General features: G+C 37.4%; 1 protein-coding gene across 2 annotated transcripts in view; it reads right to left on the reverse strand.

The window, feature by feature from the left end:
• Nucleotides 1–3,994: 3,994 nt before the first annotated feature.
• The window catches only part of MTMR7 (myotubularin related protein 7), a 44,103-nt gene continuing 25,014 nt past the window's right edge, over nt 3,995–23,083 (reverse strand). Inside the window, exons 7-14 of one of the 2 annotated variants that reach the window (XM_057375166.1) lie at nt 19,439–19,571; nt 14,660–14,769; nt 12,639–12,764; nt 11,778–11,827; nt 9,929–10,129; nt 8,650–8,790; nt 6,991–7,117; nt 3,995–6,495 (exon numbers count right to left, since the gene is read on the reverse strand). In XM_057375166.1, coding sequence (XP_057231149.1) covers nt 6,139–6,495; nt 6,991–7,117; nt 8,650–8,790; nt 9,929–10,129; nt 11,778–11,827; nt 12,639–12,764; nt 14,660–14,769; nt 19,439–19,571 — 1,245 coding nt within the window. In that variant the 3' untranslated portion in view covers nt 3,995–6,138. The remainder of the gene's footprint in view (nt 6,496–6,990; nt 7,118–8,649; nt 8,791–9,928; nt 10,130–11,777; nt 11,828–12,638; nt 12,765–14,659; nt 14,770–19,438; nt 19,572–23,083) is intronic. The other variant, XM_057375167.1, reaches the window with a different exon arrangement.

The following is a 23,083-nucleotide window of genomic DNA, read 5'->3' on the forward strand; positions in this document are numbered from 1 at the left end:
CACCTTCATGGGATTTGCTAGTACAAGTTCTGAAAACTTCAGCTTTTCCTCTTACATTACCTTTGTGAACAAATTTACAAATTGGGAACTTCTCCATGGAGGCTTTCTGATGCTGGTGGAGTAGAATCTACAAAAAAATGCCGCTGTTCAATGCAAGTTTAGTGTTCGTTTAGGGATCTGAAAGTTAGGTTCTCTTTTCTCCTTTTCTGTTCTCTGATATCATTGTTCCTATTATTTGGATTTTTTTTTCCCTTATTTTTAGCCCCTTCTGCAGTCACAAACCCATACTCTAGAAAAGAAGCACAGAAGTCTGTATTCAATGATGATGTGTATTGGATTAGCTGCAGGAATCCTGTCACATCCAAGAATGGTCAGCCTGTTTCTAGTCTTTAAGGGCCAACCTGCTGCTGGTTTGGGTGGATATTTGGGGGTGGTTTTTGAGGTTTTTTTTTGTTTTCTTTTTCTTTTCTTTTAGTCCTACACTGGTTGTGCCTTCCCTGGTCTACTTTCACCACAAAATTAGGTAGAATACTGATAACACTTTGCTTAGTTGCTTCTAGCATGCTAGTAGCTCACTGTTAAACACATTCYTTATCTTATTTTGCCAAAATATGGAATGCAGATGTAAATCCAGCTTTAAGCAGTTCCCCATAAAGTGAAAGAGAATGGCAGCTGCTGTTAGATGCATATTCTAAAGRTTTCTGAAATATGTCAAGTGAACTTTAAGCAATCTGGAATAACAGGCTTGTTTCTTGGGAGCCATGCACAATGTCATGCTCAGGTGTTCTTCCAATRGGAAAGTCAATTCTGTGAACAAGAAATACTAGAGTAAGGAGATGGCTCGTCTCTGATGTTGCAGTAATTTGTGGGGGAGTGTATGTTCTGTATCATAACTGCTACTTGAGTCTGGCATTTGCCTGATTTTAGTATCYGTTTTTACTGCTAAATCACAGAATGGGTGAGGTTGGAAGGGTCCACACTGGGTCGTTTSGTCTAACCTCCCTGCTCAAGCAGGGTCATTCCAGAGCACATGGCACAAGAYTGTGTCCAGACAGTTCCTGAATATCTCCAGTGAGGGAGACTCCACTGCCTCTCTGGACAGTCAGTTCCAGTGTATGATCAGCCACACAGTAAAGTTCCTKCTCATACTCGGTGGTACTTCCTGTGCATCAGTTTCTGCCCTTTGCCTCTTGTACTATTGTTCAGCACCACCAAGAAAACCCYGGCTCCATCCTCTTCAAACCCTTCCTTCAAAAACTTACAGACATTGATGGGGTCCCTCTCAGTCTTCACCAGGCTACACAGGCCCAGCTCCCTCAGCCTTTTCTCATAAGTGAGGTGTTCCATTCCCCTCACCTTGCGCTCTGCTGGACCCTCTCCAGGAGCTCCATGTCTTCCTTGTACTAAGGAACCCAGAACTTTTCTTTCCCACATCCACGACCCTGCACTTGCCTTCGTTGAATTTCAGAARGTTCCAGTCTGCCCATCCCTCCAGCCTGTTGAGGTCCCTCTGAAGGACACAGCCCTCTGGGGTATTGGCTGCTGCTCCCAGCTTGGGTCATGAGTGAATTTGCTGAGGAAGCACTATGCCAGCCACCACTGCAAACGAGAGACTGATAAAGTCAGTTCTAAGCAGTATAAAATAATTCTGTTGTTTGCTCTTTCCATACTCCTACAGTTTTGCCACTTAAGRCCTGGACCAAATACAGAAGTTACAAATCTTACAGTTTTATACATGTCCAAGTTCTAACTACTCCCTTCAAAAACTAGAATAATTTATAAATTAATATAATTTTTTATAAAATAAAGGTTTAAGAGACATTTAGGTAGAACTCAGTTAAAATTCTGGCAACCAAGTCAGCTATCACAGTTAATTATTCGGAACAGAAAATACTGTAATGTGTTAAAATAAAGGCTTTAGGATTTTAATATAACTTGTAACTATATCTAACAGATATAGTTGGGCATTGCAGGAGTTTTTGAGTAGATAYAGGATTGTGTAGGAAGTGGAACAGTACGATACTCAAGGACTAACTTTCTATCTCTATGCAGTAGTTTGAGCTTTTCCTATTTAACCATTTCAACAGCAGTAATTCTTGGAGCTGCCTTCACTAAAATGGGCTTAAAAACCTGTATTGCATCTCTGGCTTTTGTAAATGCCTTGTTTTGGTCAGATAACTTTAGTCATCACACTTCTATGCARTAAGAAGCTATAAAGAAAACCTATATAACAATAATAAGGGAATACTTTAACATAAAGAGCTATGTTCTTTAGTCTTCAGATATGGAAYAAATTAATCTGAAAAACCTTAGCAACAGATTTAGTCCTTGCCTGAATTCAGTTGTGATTCTGGTGGACCTCTAAGGTTCCCTTAGTGTGTTTAGAGAATGATTTATTTTAAAAGAGTAGTATGTTTTATTTGAAGATTTAACTTGATTTGATTTGCTGGTTTCAGGTGCTTTACTGGCAATTTAAATAATATAAGTAAATTTGAATGCTTATTTTATCTTCTTATCACTGCACTCTGGCAATATTTCTGGCCTCTCTGAATTCAGGGTTTTCAGTACACTTGGCTCTAGATCTTTGGTATATTTTTCACGTGTCTCTGTACTGTCATAAGTTGACCTACTTCAAACTCACCCAAGCATATGTTCCTCCCTTCCCAAATGAATTGTCAGCAACTTACCTGTCCTTGGAGGATTTTTCAGTCACTGTGGTGTTTCTCTATCTCTGCACTACTAAGAAGAGAGCAGAGCGTAAGGTTGACCAGCCAACCTAAAAGCTGCATTCAGCCTTCAGCCTGCAGCCAGAAGCAGTTCCTGGCTTTGGCTATGTTTGTGATCTACTTGAAAACCCTTGCATGCAGGTCAGGGCAGTGTCCACATAAAAGCATCAAGTTAGCTTGTCAACAGTGATGACAATCTTATCTTCTTTGCAAAGGCTATCCTCACATTGTTGCYGGGGTTTAATTGTTATTGGTTTGTATCATTAAACATCTTTCATGCTGTGAACCCATGCCCTGGCTTTTCTCTCTCTTCAAAGAACATGATTCCCTGGCCTACTTGCTGATTTTACAAAGAGCTTTCCTTCCCTGCCTTCCCCCTTTTACTTTTTTCCCCCTTTTTATTCTAAGTGATATCATGTTGTTGTGCCCTCCACCTACTTAATTTTATTTCTCTGCTTTTTACAATCCGTTACCAGTTTACCACATTTGTCTCTTGTATAGAGTTACCAATGAAAGCAGCTGGCAAAGTTTTCCTTCTGTGCTTCAGATGGTGATGTTCTGTAAAGAAAGCTTCAGCTGTTTGATCCCATTGCCTTCTGTGTCCACAGAGGCACATTTTCATACTTAAGAGCAGCCTGAACCTAGTGAGGCCTTTCTAGCAGTTCAGTTACATTCATCTGTGTCCTATTTCAAATTACAGTGGGCTTATTGCAGTGGGCCAAATTTGCAAAGATTTGCAGCAAGGCTACAAGAAACCAACATAGTTAATAGTGAAGTCTTTTCATCCTTTTTTTTCACATATCCTAAAGAAATACAAGGGTATAACATGCTCCCATATAATTGATACAAGAGACAAGAGTCTCCATTTTCTTAGTTATCAGTTGTAGACTCCTCCACAACTGAAACTGCTGGATTCAAGTATCTGAGTAGGGAAAATATAAGAATCCCTTGATCTCAGTGACAGTGACTCTTGAGTAAACGAAGAACTCTATCACAAAAATCAGGAAAGCAAATTTTTGTTTCATTCTCTGGTATGAAACAACATTAAATACCACCTAAGTGTTTATTTGAAGGTATTTGTCATTAGCCTGATAATGCCACAAATACATGCRGTACAATGAAAGCAGTAGTAGTTAATGCAAAATTCCAGGGACTAAAAGACACATCACAGAGGGCTGCTAAATGAAGGTTTAATAAAGAAAATGTTAATATGTTAATATTTTAGTTGTAAAGCTAGTTACAAGGAGTTGCATAAGCAACACAAAGACAGCTCTTTGAATTTGCGTATCTTGTTCTCTGCATTTATTTCTAGACATGTCTAGTAGGATACAATACCATCATACATAATTTTACATTTTAAAGATGTACAATAAMATTATCCATTTTCAAACTGATTTTTAGGCAGAATATTTGTGGGTTTTTTTCTCTGCTGACTTTGCAGCATGCTTCTTTAATTTGAGAAAACCATTCATAGTTTCCTTTAATACCATAAAATTTACAGGCTATGTTCAAAATATGAAACATTTTTAGAAGTGCAGTTAAAATCAGGGCTTTCATTTATTTAAAATTCATAAAGATTAAAAAACAGAAGGCTAGATTCTCAACAGAATATAATTTATAGTTGTATTTATTTGATTGAGCCATAGTGGTTTATCAAATTGAGGATATGGCCTTTCCAATATGACACTAAGATAAACMTTGCTGGTAAAAATTATTTGTTCAAAGACAGCGGCTCCCGTTGGAGAATAGTCATAATACTGAAGTTTACCTATTCACTTTTAATAACATTTTCACACAACAGAATGAAAAGCCATTACAGAAAAGMAGACTGAGTAATAAAATCTAATGATTCTAAATTGAGGTATATTGATATAATAGTTCTGCCTGTAAGTCTGTATTTAAAGAAGTAGTGTGGAATGCAATCAAAGTAAACTTACATTACTACCCATTTGCTGTACAAGAGTTCAATTCTGCATTGTCCTCAAGCAGGTAAAAGCAGCCATATGAATTACATTTTTAACTGCTGGCTTTAACTAAAATGAAAAAAAAAAAAAGAACAAAAGAAAACCCTCAAAAAACTTGTAAGAGTTGCARCCTAATATAACCACCTTTTCAATGAGTTTCAAGACATTCCAAATTATAAACATTTTTCAGTTATTTACTTCTGGACTGCTGATTATGAAAACTATTACTCCTATTCTTGAAAACGTGAAAATTCTTAAATGAGATTAAACGTTCTGGTAAATGGTGATTGAGTTCTTAAATTAGTACTGCCATGCTCTATTCAGGTTGGCAAATACTAAAAAGGAAATTTTGTGTGAGGATAAAAACCACCAGTTGGTTATGGTTAGTTTATTTTGAAATCAAAATTTGGAAGAAATATCCTTTATAATAGTTCCTTTATGGGCAAAGTAGTTTACTTACAAAGTACTTAACTTACAAATTCAGGTATCTTCTGAAGTGATGTTTTCSTAAGTGATTTTATATTCTCTATTCTCTCCATTGTATATGTACCTTACTCTCACTCAAAACCTTTTCAAGTAGGAATCAAAATAGGCTGAAGAATTTGGGATTTTATCACCTTTAAAATTTTACCTTTATATCTTACATAGGTGGTTTGGAACAAGGGTAAGATATAAACAAGCTTGATAAAATATAAAGAGGCAAGAGTAAACTGCCACGTGTACCTTTTGTTACAAAGGGGTGTTTTAGCACAAAGGTTACTGTTATGTTCCTTGAAGTTTTGGTCACAAAAACTACTGAACTTTCAACACTGATTCAGAATTGAGTACAAATGGGATGCATTCAGATGCAGCAGCAGCAACTGCTTACTAAAGGATWTTTTTTCAGAATCAAAGCTTCATTTGTTCCCTGAGTCAGCAGGTCCATTTGTTAGTTTTACTTTGCTGTAGAAGATTTTAGTAGGAGGTTAKGCCAAATAATTGTTCAAACCTCTTGTGAAGAAAAAAGTGAAAAATATACATATACCTGAAAGCAAATGAGCTCTATAAAAATAAGTGTTGACTGCTTCACCAGTAAGGCTAACACTAATGCATCTTCAGCCTTGTATAAGGGAGTACTTGGGAGTTYCACATCTTAGGGAAAGAACTATTATCTTGTCCAATAAATAGTTATGGAAATGTACAAAGTAAGGAGTAATTATGTACAGCATTGATAAACACCACATTGGCTTAATGAAATATAACAGCAGATATTACTTTTCTTTAGCGTTATGTCTTAAAATTAACCATAGCTTGTTCTGCTTAGATCTTTACTTACACAATTGCACAGTTCCCTTTCTTTGGATTATTTCTTTAGGCCACAGACCCCTTCTGTTCATCTCATGAAAAGATGTCATTCCAGACTCTGTAAGACTCAACTTCATCTGGATTCTTGCTGCCATGAAGGTGTTTCAGCCTGCCAGAAATACAGCCTCATCAGAGTCCTTGCCACTGTCTTCACTAGGCACGCAGCCACCCCCACTTGGGGACCTACAGCTTAAGTCCTCCACACCAGACTCCTGATCACTGTTGGCTGAGAGGTCAGGATCAGAGCTTTTCAGGTTGTCCTGTGTCAAAATCAGGGCAGAATCTTCATCCCCTTGTGAAGGGCTCCGAGATGGGAATGATTTCAGATCATTGCTATACTCCTGGGGAGTGTTAGCTAAGCTGTTGTTGGAAGTATACAGTCCAAACTGTTTGCTTCGGTCTTGTTGCTTACTCTTCATTTTACTATCACCTGATTGTGATTTCTGAAGATTCGCCAGTCTCTGAAATAAAGGAAACAGTATATGTCATGTGGACACATTTAGGGTCCAAAAATACTCTTCTATATCTTTGCTTTTTTTTTTCTTGCTTTTTTTTTTTTTTTTTTTTTTTAATAAACTTCCAGGGCCCAACCCACCCTTTAAAAGTGCCTATTTGTATTTATGGTGTATGAGAAGTGCACAATTTACCACAAAGTAGTGCTGAATTACAGCACTCTTCCGAGCTACAATTCCTTCTGAGTTACAGAAGGATTAAACTTACTTTCAGTAGTACTTGTGCACCAACACAGGTAAAATTTTATCCTTAAAGAAAAAAAGTCCACTTTTGTGTCTTAAATGCAAAATATTCACGGTAATTTGTCTGAGAACAAAGATAATGGCTGAACATCCTCATTCCAGAAAAGGATGTAGTGTATRGGGGACTCTGCAGCTTACGGAGTTGGGTTTCATCTGTCATCAGTTACCAAGTCTGGGGTATCAAGCTCAGCTGTTTATTACCTCTTGTAAGATTACCAGCTCTTCTTCCAGCTGCTGAGTTTCTTCCTTCACTGCCATCAGATAATCAGTGACTGACTGTCGAGGATGCAGTCCCTTTTCAAAGCGGTTGTACATTCCACTCCAGAACCTGGAATTGATGGGAAGGTCAGGAATTTTCCCATTTGGTGAAGTAGCCTCACAAGGCTTAAATGCACACTCTTTTTTTTTCTGTTTTTTTCCCTGAGGCACTTCAGTTCATACACCATTTAACAAGATTCATTGTTCATTTGCATTTTTCTGTCCTGAAGGTGCAACTTTGGGGACATAGGCTGCTCAAACTAATTCTGCTACACAACAGAAAGAAAGGTGAATTTAGCTTAGATCACATGACTGAGAAAGGTTCACTGAATTGAAAATTTTGCAGGGTGTTTTGGTATTATTTTCTTGTTCTACACTATGGCCTTTAGAGCAATGGTACCTATAAAATAGCCAAGGATAAAGACAGTTTTCGTATTCCTATTCCAATTGTTGTTCAACTTCCCATGAAGTCAACTTTGAAATTCTATACTATTGCAGTGCTCCTCTTGCCTTCTCCTGGCGATATGGCCCCAGGCAGGCCCTGAGTCTGTGATCAGTTCACCAGACAGGTTAAGCAGCCAAGCCCTGCTGTCAGCTGCAGCTGTCTGGCCAAGGAGCTGACAGATATTTTTGGAGCACGTGCTTGGTGGCTTATTATTCCTATCCCAATAGTATACTATTTAAATCACATTCCCCCTTAAGTTTAGCATCTGATAGCACTTGCTTGGAAATCTTTACGCACCCAAGTAATTCGATTAAAATCAACAGGATTACTTATCCATTGGAGGATCTGCTGTATCAGTACTTCCTTTATAAACCCCACTATCCCAAAGAATACGATTAATGACTATTTATAAGTTGTTTTAAAGTGGATGTGACCTGGTACAGTAGACATGAAAGAATTCAATTTCTGTCATTTAGGATTTTTATTGACTTTTTAACTATTACTTGCAGCTGGAGAACAAACTGAGCAGTTTTACTTAAATCACAGTATTCATTAATTTCTATTCAACTTCTCCTGAGGTTTGTAAAGACAAATGGTACAATTAATTAAGTCAGAATGTCAATAGTGACATTTCTAAAACTATGATATTTTGATACATTTTGAAAATATATCAAGTAAAATTTAATTTCGAGGTATAACAACATAGGAAAAGTCAGCTTTTTGTTTTACTAAACACTTGTTTTAGCGATGAAACCATGCCAAACCATTTCTTGGAAGATCCTTTTTATTTTTGACACCGATCCTAATTGACACCACAAAATCTTGGAGTGGAAGAAGTTAAAGCAGCTATAAATTTAGAAACAACAGACGAGAACAGATCTGAAAGAGGCAATTCTCAGTGGAAGAAGTGAGTAACCATGAAATTAGGACACACAACTATCATAATAGCTTTAATCTTAAGCTTCTTTTCAGACTAATACTCTGTTGTGGAATGGTGCAGAGGTGGTGTCTGAATATGGGCCCATAAGAAACAAACACACTGCATCTGAGACTGAATTTACTATAAACTACCTTATAGAATGAGGAATACTTCTATACAATGGCATCCAGTTCTGTAATAACACATCTTACAATTCCCAGCAGCAAGTGATACCTACTTGTACAAGAAGTTGCAKGGAGCTATCTGTGGGTGCAGGGTCCCTTGGGTTTGACTGTGGTCTGGCTTGTATAAAGGATTCAGGTAATCAGCACGATTTTTCCACAAGTGAGCCCACAATGAATATGTTCGTTCTTTGATTCTGAAAAACAATGCATTAAATAAAAATATATTAAAGCATCTATTACAGTTCAGGGATAGCTACAGCTTAAATGCATCATTCTAGTCCTCTGTACTCCTGTTTACGATCAGCTTCCTTAACAGAATTAGACTTAAGATGCAAGCATAGAGAAAAAGAGACRCTTGTTGGTCACTAAAATTAAAATCTGCTCCATTTCCATAAAGGAAAAGCAGCCGGAGCATAGGCGGAGAGACTGGTTCCTTTGTGAGGTGGAGAGGATCACTTCCATAAAGTGAGCTTTCGGACCGATCCCTGCACCAAAGGGATCCCCACATTTAAAAGCACTCCTATCCCACTGAGCTGCAATTTCTTACATGGTTAGGTTTTGGTGATCTGTGAAGGTTTTGATTTCAAATGGGTTGTGGCACTGTGGCTGCTCTGCATTTGAGCAATGAACGGGACCAAATGGCAGCAGCCAGCAGCAGCCAGCACCTTCCTCTCTTGCTGCTGCTGCTGCTGACGTAATCAGGATGCTTGAGCAAAGCAAGGATATCATCATGTGTCAAGGACCCAGGGCCCCAGGAAGCTGATAGGAACATGAGCACTCTCAGGAATGATGATGTGTCTTTGTTCAGGTCTCAGGGCAGGTAGATTAATTTCTTAATTGCTTTGGGCGCGACAGCAGGACAGTGCACTGACTCAGTCCTACCAGACAAAAAGGCTCTTTGTAAGGAAGTACCTGACAGAGTGGGACTAAAATGTCCTGACATGGGATCCAAGGACATGTTAAAGTACAGAAGAACAATAACTCTTAAAATGAGAACTTTCCTAGMGTTAGTAATCATTTTATACTAGAGTTACAGGGCCAGCTTGCCTTGTGTTTTGTCAGTGCTGCAGTAAAGGTAGGCCCACATGGCTGAGGGCATAATGCTCTTGTCCATTTTCACTAATCCCTATCACGCACACCATGGATTATGCTCCCAGCAGAGCTACACGGCAGAGGATCAACCTTTTTTGATATTAATCTGTGTTGCCAGAAGACAAGAGGCACCCTGCACCTTATGAAAGACAGACATGCAAACTCGAGAATGACTCCCCAATACACCAGCAACCACAGACCCCAGGCACAAATATGCTACCAAAGGAAACATTTTCATACTTTAGCTCTCGTCTCTCCTTCTGGTTGTTACACAGGAAATTCCCAAACTGGCAAGAATAGATATGATGCTGTATGTGGATGAGGAATCTCTCATTGAATTCAAAGGCACAAGGAAACTGTTCCATTAACTGCCAAACACATTCAATGAACTGGTCAATAACAGGTGATATCTCCTTTGGATCTCCATCTAAATTGCCATACCTGAAACAAGACAAAATACATTCAATTATAACCTGAATTCCTGTAGGAAAGCTGAATGAACACTGAGAGAAACAAATCCCTCACTTTTTGTGTGCAAGCTACATCATCAGCATTCATTTYTAAAATCTCAACTCCTACTATATTTTTAGTTACAAAAATGGTGCAAGAATCATGTAGTAGAATGAATTACAAACAAAAAAAAAATCCTTTTTACAGGTTTCTTCTTACATTACCACTACAAAAAGCTGGCTGCTACATACATAGTGTTTTACTGCTATCAATATAAATTGTACCACAGTAATATAAGGTACCAAAATAATGACTGCAGTGACTTAATGACAAAAGTTTGTCTTAAGACAGTCTCTTAGTAGTAGATCATTCCCTAAACCAGAAAACTGTGTAGGAGAGCTACATTGTAGGAGAGCAGAAAACAGGTTAAAGCTGCCCTCTCTTGGTGAAATTCCTAGAAAGTGGGAAATKTTTATGCTACTGTGACTGTCGAGTGGACATGAATCTTTTTGTATATAAAAATGCCTATTGGAACCACTTGCAAAGAAGAAAAGGAGCCTGAAAATATAAAGCACATAGAATTAAAATATGCTTTCAAGTTTACATGATGGGAAAAAGCATTTTCAATCAATTATTCTGCTTGGGAGGGAAATGTATGTGCATTTTTATGTACACATGCTAACAGAGTAGAATTTCATAAACATCTAAAATTGAAACYTCTAATTCTGATATTATTGTCAAAGAAAATATAACAATATTGCGCAGCAAACYGAAGGTATCACTGGTTATTGCATTTCATAACCTTTACCACTGATAAGCATAAACAATTGACAATATCATATTAAAYGTAGTAATTCCTGCTGGAATTTCACAGGTGGTATGGAGCTGCACAGATTTCCTGAAAGTTTTGAYGTGTTTTTTAATTATTACAAATTTATATTCAAATCAAGCAATATAATGTAATTAAACCCCAATACAAAAATTGCATTTTCAGTTTTCACAGAAAGTAAAAGTAAAGTCAAGAAAGAAAGAAAATATGAGAATGTATCCATGTTTAAATATCTAACTCTTCAAAACATCRTCACTACATTATAGCATTTACTGGATCGATGTGCAAAATCACTCGTCCAAATGTCTTTCCACTTTGCCTGACATTTCTGAGCAAATCTTGCTGGTTTTGTTAGAACAGAGTGTAATAGGAAGAGTATTTTATGTAATAGATAATTCATAGGCATGCTGAAGGTTAAGTACTGTCTTGAAAGATGTAGAAGTCCCTTCGATGAACAGGGACTTATGTGGGGAGCCTTGCACTACAGGAAGGTCTGCTGAAGTCAAAGGGATTTTGCAAGCCAAATACATACTTCTCACTTGGATGTCTCAATGCTCATGCTGCAAGACCAGCATGAAGAATCCCCCATAGTGATTTTGGAGTGCATATATACTTCACTCTGACTTTTCCAGGCATCTAAATTCTATAGGTGGAGAGGTATGGCAGTTTCCTGGGGCATTTGGTTGCTGTGTTTTGTAAGGCAGCAAAGAAGTCAAACCAGAATGGCAGCATAAACTTTTTAGTGACCAAACATAAATGACTACATAAACATATACATATATAGAGAGGAAAACCTTTGCACCACCCTACCTGTGGTTAAATTTGTGACCAAAGGAAACCCAGTCTTTTTCAATTAACACCTAAAATGAGAATATTGCATTCAGTATTGTGGAGTAAAGCTGACATGTTGAAGTAGGCAGAAGAATGGTGTAAACAAGCAGTGTTGGAATCCCAGTTAATTCTTAGAATAAGCAGAAAAGTGGCAAGCAAGAATGATGTAAGCAAGCAGTATTATAATCSTAAATAATTTTCAGAATTAGCAAAAAAATGAGGCTAGCAGAGTGATGAGCACTGCTGCCTGCTCAGGGAAACAGCACTGTTCATGGATGCAGAGAGGATGCCAGTATTTCAGCACAATTTCAAGTATCTTGTTTCATTGCTTTCTAAAATAGAACTTATAAATGTCTCAGGCATCTTTTTAACATGTGACTGGTAACTTGATAACCACTTCTAGATGCTTTACTGCTGCTGATTGACTTGGGAAAGGAACAGATTTTCCAATATGGCTGCTAACTGCAATCTAATGTCTAGAAATGACACACTTCTGACACTCAAAATTATAATGTTCACGGCAAATGAATACAAATTCTTGCTTGCACAAAAGCTCTTTTGGCTGTAAGAAAGTTTATTGGCAAAGGTTAGGGAAAAAAACCCAAATGTGGGTTCCCAACTGATCCCCACCTTGAATAACATTTCATTCGAATTRGAAGACTTTAACACGAACATGTAGAAGCCTTCCTTTCAACTTCAGAAAAAAACAAAAAAMCAAAAAACAACCCCAAACCGAAACAAGGGTATATTTAAGGACAGTTTATTTCCTATTGAAACCAAAGATAGTCATCTAAAGTGATGCCATACTACTTCATTTACTCTGTGAAAGAACCTGCTTACCATGAATCCCTTCATAGTTCTGTAATATGGATCCAATAGAAGGCTTGCTACAGAGCAAACCTGGGCTGTCCTATCCCAGCCATCAGAGCAGTGAACAAGCACACTCACACCTTCCTCAGCCACAGCCTAAGGATACAGAAAAAGTCAGAAATTTCACAAGCAGGGAGGAAGACAATGGTATGAGAGGAACAGTGAGACAGCGCCATAGAGAGCATTAATTTGGGAACTGGGAAAGGTCATTCATTTTTTATTCTACCACAGAGTTCTTAAATAGAATGTTATTAATTTCGTTTGAAAATCAGTGTTATTCCTCTCATTTGAAAAGACTTAATTCACCCCAGCCCATGCAGTATGGTGGTTGAGAATGACCTGTTTATGCTCCACTACAGGATGATGTGGAATTCATTTCAGTTAAAATACATCAATCTGTCAGAGCAGATTCAGATATGCTAACTTACATGCCACTTAAAGAACTGCCATACGTGCAATATGGCTCTTAATTTCTCATCTTGATGGTATTGTCAGTAAGGGCAATGTCTGTTTCCAATGCCAGCACTAGCCTGGACATCACTACAGCACAGTGCATTGCACTGGTGACATGCTGTAAAGGTTTGTGGGGAAGCCTGTGGTACTGGTAAATTTCATGTCTAATAAGCAAGAGTTTATCAGTATCTTTGATGTAATAAATGGGGAGAGAAAATCCCTTTTTTCATATGAACACATTAAGAAGAAATTGTACTTAGTTCTCCAGAGTCTGGTGGTGTATTATTTTTAGAATTTGAGGGTTGGTGGTTGTTTTTTTTAATTCTAAGGGTTTTGGCCTTTGTCATTTCTAAAGAAAATTAAATTTAGGAAATAGAAAATAAAATAGGTTAGGAAAGATACTGCAAGAAAAAAAAAAACATTTATGTTAAGTTTGGACTTAATAGGGAATGAGGAATAATAAATTATCTATATTTATCTCAAGAGACAAGTAAATGCTACCAAAATAGAACCCCTGTGGGCAGAAGACCAAGAACTGAGAACTGGGAACAGTACAAATAAGAATGGGTCAAAATGCGTGTATGAGAAGGCACTAGGCTAGCAAGCATATGGACAAAGGATAATARTTTCCAAAATTATTGGGGAAAATTGGCAAAGCTAATGTAAATTACCTCATTTCTATGAGCTAATGAAAGGTAGTAGGGCTGGGGCTAATAATACATGTATTAATCCTACATCTGCTATTCAGGTAATAAACTACAGTCGCCTACTGATAAGGAAGAAGCAGTGCAAGAGAAACAGTAGGAGGGAAACCCAGGAAGTTTTATCTGTATAGATGTGTGCAGCAGGTCAGGTGAATAAAATGGCCTATAAGAAATTGTAATAGCAATATCAGAAATAAGAACTGAAGTAGGAAAAGGCAGAGCACAAGGTAGGGGGTAATAAAATTACAACTACTGCTGGTAACTGACAAATGTCTACATTGCTCTGGGTGGGGGGATTAGGGGAAATAGTTTCTTATTAAAGCCAAAACTGTTTCCTGGAAGAGTTCTCAAGTATATAGAAGTGCAAGCAGCCTGAGAGTTTGGCCATGGTAATACACAGGAGTTGGGTCCTCTGAATTAGGTGAATTAATTGGTTACCTGATAACTCAGAGGGGATAAAACARTAGCTAATACCTATATATTACAACTACCAGAAATCTTCTACAAAGAAAAAGGCCAGAAACGAGTGGAGAAGACAGGGCAAATAGGGAAAAAACAGTAACAATCACTGCTAGGGAGTAACATACGGGCATTCAAATATCTGGCATAACAAGAGACAGGCTAGTAGAGGCTTTGCAGAAAAGAACTCAAACCTTTTTTACTATTATAGAAAAATGTCAACACAACAGCACTTAAGAATCATCTCTCCTCATACATAAAGCATTGCAAGATGGTTTTTTGAAGAGAWAACAACAGTTACCCATGAACAGAGAATTTGGTTCTTATTTTTGTATCTGGTTACTTTGCATTCCACTCTCATTTTACACACTTTACCTTTGCAATAAAAATGCCAGCATCCATAATGGCTTTGATGTGCTTCAGCCAGCCAGAATTTTCTAGGCCCCAGAGAAAATCACTCATTGAAGGTGATTTCAGCTCACAAACTGCAAAATAAGATATATTTTAATAGTACAGTAATTAGAGTCCCTTAAGCTTCACTGACTGTTCAGCCTCAGAGTTCTCTTCTTCAGATATCCTCAGTGTAAAACATGCATCTTTTGAAAAGAAGGACTACTTCACAATCAAACTTAGCCCTTGAAAAAACATATATATTTAAGAATTTTCACTTAATATGTTGATTTAATTTCAAAAGAGAAGCTGCAATAAAACCTATTACAAACAAATCCAAATCCATCCTTCTGTGAAGCATTTATTTTCCAAGATTGTATTGGGAGTGAAGATTTCAACCCTCCGGGAAGAGTTTGTGTATTTAATGATGAGGGCTTGGAAACAACATTTAACTTCTGCTGTTGTACAGGCAGACACACACTTAAATGGTGCCACTGCCTCCAACTCCCAGCATCACCACAGATGATGGTGGTTCTCTCCACAGTTCTCCATCCCTGAATTTACCATATTAAACCATTTGACTTCACTTGGAGTCAAAAAGTATTCTGATGGTAAGGTCAAACTATAATCCACCAAGGAAAATATTTTCCTGAAAATCTTCAAAACTCTATGCCACATTTGAAGAAAAAAATAGTAATGTCTTAGTGTTTACTCTAAGTTTCTAATCTGCTGTACCCATGTGTCTATTTTTTAATATTCGAGAGTTTGTGGCATCAGAAGAAAAAAAGGAATCTGAATCTAAATCAGGTACCTCAATCCAGCAGAACAAATACTCAACAAAATTTGATGCAATCTATTTTCAACAGTGAGATACTAAATTCACCCCATAAATAGACTACATCTTTATTTTGATCCATGTAGTTTTATACTGTCTTTTAAGGGAAAATATATTAGCCAGTGAAATTAATTTCCAGAGCACAGTGAAAAATGTCATGGCTTTTACTGAGTTAATGTATGATCTGTCAATTGCTCATGTCTTAGTAAGCCTCTTGTGGTCTGGAAGTCTTAAAAGACTCCGTTATTTATGGCCATTATGCCCCCTGGCATAGCTTTAGTTTCCTTCAGTGTAATTGAAATCCAGTTCTACAAGCCAAAATTGGAATTTATACCATATCTGAACTATCTGACTGTCCTAACGCCATTTAGTTCAGAAGCAAAATGGCCTAATGTGTCCATACAAAGTCTTGCAATGTTTATATGAAAAGCCCCTTATAGATGGTTATTTTAAAAGTAATTTTTGGAGATTATTTATAAAGATGCAGAGATAGCAGCGCTGAAAGCAAACAGCTTTTCACATGATTAATGTTCCTGTGCAGATGGAAGCATGASCAATTAGTGGCTGAATTCTGGCTGAAGCTGCTGTCTCTGTTTACAGAAGCGCAAGGTAAGGCTGAAACAGTGCTTTGCTCATTCCCACTACCAACTTGGAGTCAATATTTACTGACYACTTCACTGAGCAAAGTTCATACTGTCCTAAATGCATACACTGTATATTTCACATGATTTTGGCAACCGATGTGGACCTTAATACTGAGTTCAAATACGAATTCAATTATGAGGCTTATCCTAAGGGGAAATGGCATTTGCATCTCAGCAGAAAAGGTACCAAAATCTTTGCGAAGTATGGCCTGCTGCATCCACAGTGTATGCAGAGAAAAATCAAGAGYTGCTGGGCAGTGCTCTGAGAATTCCAGCAGTGCAAGAATTCCCAGGATGGGAAGAAGAAGAAACAAGACACATGTTGGAATCTGCCTCTTACACCAGCAAAGAGGCATACAGAGGTGTGTGCTGTACTAAATCCCACATTTCTGGCAGAACAGGCATAAGTAGAGGAAGGAACACTTTCTACAACCCAAACCCACAATCGACTTTCTTATTGGCTGATCCGTAACAGAAGTCCAAGGATCAGAGGGCTGTTCCTACATCAGCAATTGCTGCTGCTGGCATGAGGGGAGGAGAAGCTGATATTTGCTGTTTAAATACAGGCAGAGAGCATGTGGGGCCATCAGCTCAATACACAGGGGTCAGGTCTCAGCTGGCCCCTGGATGTGCAGCACAGCCCACCCCATCCCAAATGCCAAACAGCAGCCTCAGGCTGCCCTTGGATCTTTATCTGGAAAAGTCCCTGTGTAACATCCTTCTAATGTTAAAAATTATTTCAAGGAGGTTGTGCACAGGATCAAAATTATCTCAAGGYTCTTCACATACCTGTCTATAAATGGAGAAAAATAAAAATCCTTACTGTACTAAAAGCAGCAGAGACARTATTTTTTTTCTGAAAGGAAATTCCATCATGATGAAATTCAATTTACTTCCAAAGTACAGTCAAATCTCATAATTTTTTGCACCTTCTAGAAAAAACTTATCCTAAAAATTCAATGATTTTATGATGTTGGTATAATTTGCCAAAAATTACATTTACAAGGGCAAATACACGTCGAGGTAAGATAACATTGCTAGAACTGAAGTCAATAAAATCACAAAGCTGAAATCACTATCTTTTTACCTACTCAAATACTGACATTTTGATAMGTATGAATTAATTTCCTCAGCTCTTCCCAAAAAAACATAATTGAAATGAACACTGAATGAACATTGAATATAAGTGCATTTTCTAATGGAAAATGTAATAATAAACTTTTGTTCAACTTTTCTCAGCATTGGAGGTTATTTAAAATTGTATGTTGAAAATAATCTGCAGTCTGGCATGTAAAGATCCTCCCGCCTTCACTTCTGCTTAGCACCAGGAAATTGAATGAAACTGGCCATGCATTTCAGCAACACATCTGACCTATTATGTCTTGATGTCCTCTTTTCATTCTGTACACTTCCAARCAAAAATACATCTCACATTAAACTAAAATCAGTTTTATCAGCCTCATTTGTCTTGGCAAAGGTTTTTATGTATCTTATAAAATTTTACAACAGATCATGAACAGCAAACTCATTCTGTAAAGTTTATAGTGTAGTGGGATGTTTTACTTCGGGATTCACATAGGCACAGTGATTTTCCTATTTTATTTACGTATTCTTTTCATTTTTTTTTTATATTGATATTGATAATACATCAGTAATTGATAATTACTGATATATTATCAAGGTATTCCTTGATAAAAATTTAAAGCCATATTAAATATGTGTTATCRTCATCCTTGACAGCCTTTTTGGTTCTAGGTCTCTTTGTGTGTTCAAGTCAGGTAAAAAGTCACCAGGCAAACACATGCAAATGAAAAAACTACACAGCACCTTACATCAGGAAAGACCTGGTACACTGAAAGTCATAAGATTTTTCTTCTAAAAAGTGCTCAACTTCCCTGATTTCTAATCTTATCAGTCAAATTGCTACATGTAAGATTTCAACATAGCAAATATAAAACCCTGGGAACAAAGCAGAAGTTTAAACCATATGGCTCATTTGAAAATAGATGCTAAGAACTTGTGCCCGCCCCCCAAGCAGGCTGAATTATTAAATACATTAGAAACTACCTTGATACATGCAAGTCTGGCCCATGGGCTGGTCTCATGAGCTTTTGGCTCAGAAATTGTTCACAGCACTGCCCATGCAGCCAGGCTGGTTGTTTACTATTTTAACTATGATAGTCTTCAGCTGAATAAATAAAGAGACCTGTTTACTCACCCAGCCTCTCTCCTAGCCAAACAAGACTTCCTAGTGAACTAAAAATCTTTGTTTTCCTACCTGAGACCCTTAGACCAAGAAAACTCCCATGAAGAGAAAGAAGTTTTACCTGCATCACACTTTAATGCTGGTTTCCATAAAATACTTATTTGAAAATAGAGCACAGCTTCCCTGTCATGGAAAATTTGAGCCCTTCTTAGATCTCAAATTCCCATTTGCATGCACTCMATGGGAGACAGATAAAGAATAAAAGAGCTTGAGCAGAGCATGAAATCAAGACTAAGATAGATAAGTGGATCCAGGAGGTGATKGAAGTTATTCTTGATGTACATGAARGAAATACTGAGACACAGTGGAGTGAGCACCACTTACTAAATTACTTTACCAATGTTAAAGATGGGCAAGTTGTCCAAGGTCAAGGATGGCCTATTTATCCTTGCTCTTTTCCCAGATGGCTTCTAAAGAGTTATGTACTGTAAATATGAAATGGTGGGATGTATTTGCCTTTTTATATACTCTTAAGTATTTATAAGCAATTGTTATTCATTTCCATGGGATATTGAAGGTGATGAATGGATACACCCATTGACTGTGAATTTCATTAATAGACTTCACATTCCATAGACCTGTATGTTCTATACAGGGCAAGGATAAGTTTCTATTAAAATTCACAGTCTAAAATGCATGACCTTATACACATATGAAAATCAAACCATTGTTTTTCTGAGCTTTAAAAAAAAGTATCAATCTGTATTTTCCACTAGCCGTGAAATCAGCTATAAGGGATTTTTTTCAGTTTTTCATCAAAATGTAAGTTTCAAAAAAAGACATGGTAGCAGTAAGGTGCACTGAAGTAAAATTAATTCTATCATTAAAGTAAATTGTATCTGGATTTCAGCCAGGATACAAGGTGTCATCACAACTGAGAAATCACCAACAACAGCTGCAACAAGCAAAGATTACTTCTCATACTCTTTTTCCTGCTGCTGATTTCAGAGCAGTTATTCTGATTTGTTAGACAGAAGGATCAATTCTTTCCCCTAGTTTCCAATGAGGAGGAGTATTACCTTCAAGCATTTTCTGCAGACTATTTCTCATTACATGGATGTTCTCAATGCCTATGAACTGAAACTTGATGTTGGAGTAGTTGTCTTCATTTTCATATCCCTTTCCTGCTGCTCTATTTGCCATTGCATTGAGCTGAAAAACAGGGAAAACTGAATGAAAACCAGTAGCAGAATCTTTTCAAAGCAAACCTTGTGGTCTACAGCAATGAATCAGAGGGGTTTCAGTCAGATACAAATAGGAAGCATTTGTCACAGTGTCAACATAAGGGGTTATGAATTGGGGATCTGTTTATAGCCTATTGTAGGTGCTGGGTTGCTGAGTCCCCTGATACCCCTATTGCACACACTTAGAGTGAAACATCATTAGCAAGGTTAAATACAAAACCCCCACAGCTTAGGGTTTCTCTGCAAGAACATAAAGGTTTTAATTTGGTTTTAAAAGGTTGTTCTGATTTTATATTGTATCAGCTTTATGTTTACTAGCAGAACGTACCCAGGAGGTGGCAGTGTCTCATCCGCCACGCCACTGTTTTGCAGGATGTGCTCACTATAATGTTACTGATTACTGTTTTTACTGCTCAAATAACCCAAAAGCTGATACAGCTTACTTCTTTGAAGTTTGGAATAACGAAGAGGGAGTTGGAGTAGTTTTTCCTAATTTTATAGTATCTTGGCTCTGGCTGTGAAAGACCACAAAATATTCGAATTGACAACATTACTACAAATACTTTCCTCTGCAGTATGGTGCTATCAAATGAGTTGTCATGCTTCAGCAAAAATACTTGCAGCTGGAAGTTGAAGTTTTGTCTTCAAATCTGTTACTTCCTGGCATGGGAAAGTTACTAAATACTTCTTTAGTTCAGTTTTCCCAAGCATAAAATTAAGGCTGGTTTTAATGCTTATATCCCCCCACCTTTTGGAATCCTTGGGAGGGAAGGAAAACTATCTGCCAAGCTCCTTATGCCAAATTTTGATCTTTAGCATTAAAACAAGAGTTGATAAAAATGAATTAATTACTTTTACTTTATTACTATTTTACTTAATTACTACTATTACTTTATTAACCTACCTACTTTTAAAAAAAAATCTGATAGCAAAATCCCACTGTGCAATAGAAAGAAATTGTATTTTTGCATGAAGTCCCTGCTTTTCTGTGAAATGTAAGGCTGAGGGACCTTTACACTTCCCAAAAAATACGAAAGCTCTGAGGGTGACAAAGCAGCCCAAGTGGCAGAATCTCCACACCTCTGAGCACAACTAACACCTTCTGCTCAGGAAAGATTTAATAAATAAGTAATAAATGATATAGACTTTATGAGTCATCACCTGGACATCTTCATTCCAGTAAGAGCCAATGTTCATGAAAAAGTTAAAAGAGTATCTCTTAGGCATTGCTTAGAGGACAAGAGGCTATGCAGATAACTGTTTCCAGTTTATTTCCCAATAGTGCAGGCACTATTGATTCACTGCTTCTGCGGTCACATCTGAAACTCAAATAATGTATTTTAGTACTTGGCTAATGGCATCATGGGATGTACAAGAATGTCTCCTTTTCTGACCTCTTTCACCCCAAACACACATATTCCCAATATTCAACTTTCATTTGGAGCCAATGCACACAACTGGGGACTGATTGTGTGTTGCCAACTTCCCTCCAACCAAGATGAATAAGTCTATTTTTTTTTATGTTATATGTCAAAATAGGTTTCCAAGAACTTAACTTGATATCTTAATGTTCAAGGGAAGGCTAAAAGGTTACATTTGTGAGCAACCATTAGGAACTGAAACATTGCATGAATTTCTTGATACAACAGAAGGAACCACACTCTGGATAGRAACCTGGGCAAAACACCAGCATTTTAGATTTATTGAAATCTTGGGCAAAATTTCTTTTAACTTTTAGTATACAGTTCAGGAAAGAGCACAAGCAAAAAAACCAAACATTCTTGTCTATCAACCAGCAGTCTGCTGATATTTTGACTATCAGTGAACAATAAAAAAGGGACACAGCCTGTGAACAGCATGTCAGTTAAGGACAGAGTCCTCTGTGTGACTTGYTACAAAGATATAAATTATCTGCTGAATCCTAATCTTTCTCTTTTGAAGTTGACATTTGTGTTCTTGTATAAATAAAATGAGGCAGTCTCTCTTTYAGCAGCCTATAGCTTTAGGAAGAAACATTGGTTCACATGAGTCTCAGCCACCACAAATCCCTGAAACCCTAAATGAAAAGCTATCCATCCTCTAAGTAACCAAGTACTCAGCACATAAATACCATTAACTGTTTCTGCAGCAGAGCAATTTTTTCACAAATATCCTTTTTAAAAGACAACATGAAATAGCTGTCTTTAAAAGTAAATAAATATAAGGTTAAATCTGCAAGGCTTTCTGACACTCATTTATTTTATATACTGTCACTTGCTAAACTTTGCAGCTGCCACAATATTTACTAACAAGTTTTCCACATCATCTACCAAAATTCCATCTGTTGCTCTTAAGGTAGTTACTGTGAAGCTCTCCAAACTGCACAGCCTTGTTTAATCTCAGTGAATACGAGGATACAATTTCTAAAGGTCATATACCTCACTTGCAAGATTTCCTGGTGTTTTCTTTAATCTGGAGGATGACCGAGTCCTGTCTTGTTATAAAGATTRTTGAACTAATGTGTTTTACTCATAAACAGTAAGTTTACATTAGTTTCTTCTGTGATCACATAAAGGAATGGCTGTGGCCTACGTAAAGTTGCATTTGGTCTTCCTGATATATCCAAATGAAGTGGAAACATTTGTTCTTCCACAGAAAAATGTTTTGTTTTGAAAATTATCAAGTGCAGTGAGGGAAGAGCACTTGGAAATGTTGAATTGAAGACCCCACCAATATTCATTATCTTTACAAGTAAATGGTTCTTATGAGAAATGAGGCATGTAGATTTTTAGCCTCCTGTGGGAATGGGAAGCCTTCCACCAGTCTTGGTATCTTATCTTTGCTTTTACTAAAGGTTCCCTGAGGAATGCCAGGGACTGTTTCCACTAATACTATMCCTTGCTATATGCTCTAAATGAATTATCAGCCAGGTGAAAAACTGTAACAAGGCTAGATTTGGCTGGATCTGGGATCACAGGTGCTTTGTAGATCAGTCCATTTTTGCAGTGCAGAGAGAAGTAGGAATCTGGTACACAAATTTATTTAGATCAAAACATGTTTTTACAGAGAAGTTCAATGAAAACAGTCTTCATCTCCTGGCTGGCTCCTGAAGAAGCCAGCTTTGCTGGAAATATGCTGGCATTCATGGCTAGGTGAGCCAATTTCAGTCTTTCCACATCCTCCACCAAGTACGAGCTTTTTTCACTGCACACAGAAGGTGTCTCATAATAATTTACTGGAAAAATTTAAAGGATAGGTCCTTCCGGTTAATACCTAGTCAATTATTATTAATAACCAAGTCAGTAAGTAATTAGCAATAAATCACACCAGTCAAAGACTGCCCCAATACCATCAGACAGGAAACAAGCTGTAACTATTATTACATACAGAAACCTGTTAAACAAGCATTTTTTAGGCAGCTAGGTCTGTACTTCATATCTAATGCCCATTCTGAACATGATAGTGCCAATCCTTTCCTAGTGCTAACCACAATTCCCTTGC

The sequence above is a fragment of the Malurus melanocephalus genome, unplaced genomic scaffold (assembly GCF_030028575.1).
Source record: "Malurus melanocephalus ecotype Western Australia unplaced genomic scaffold, MMel_1.1 scaffold_241, whole genome shotgun sequence".
NCBI classification, from domain to species: domain Eukaryota; kingdom Metazoa; phylum Chordata; class Aves; order Passeriformes; family Maluridae; genus Malurus; species Malurus melanocephalus.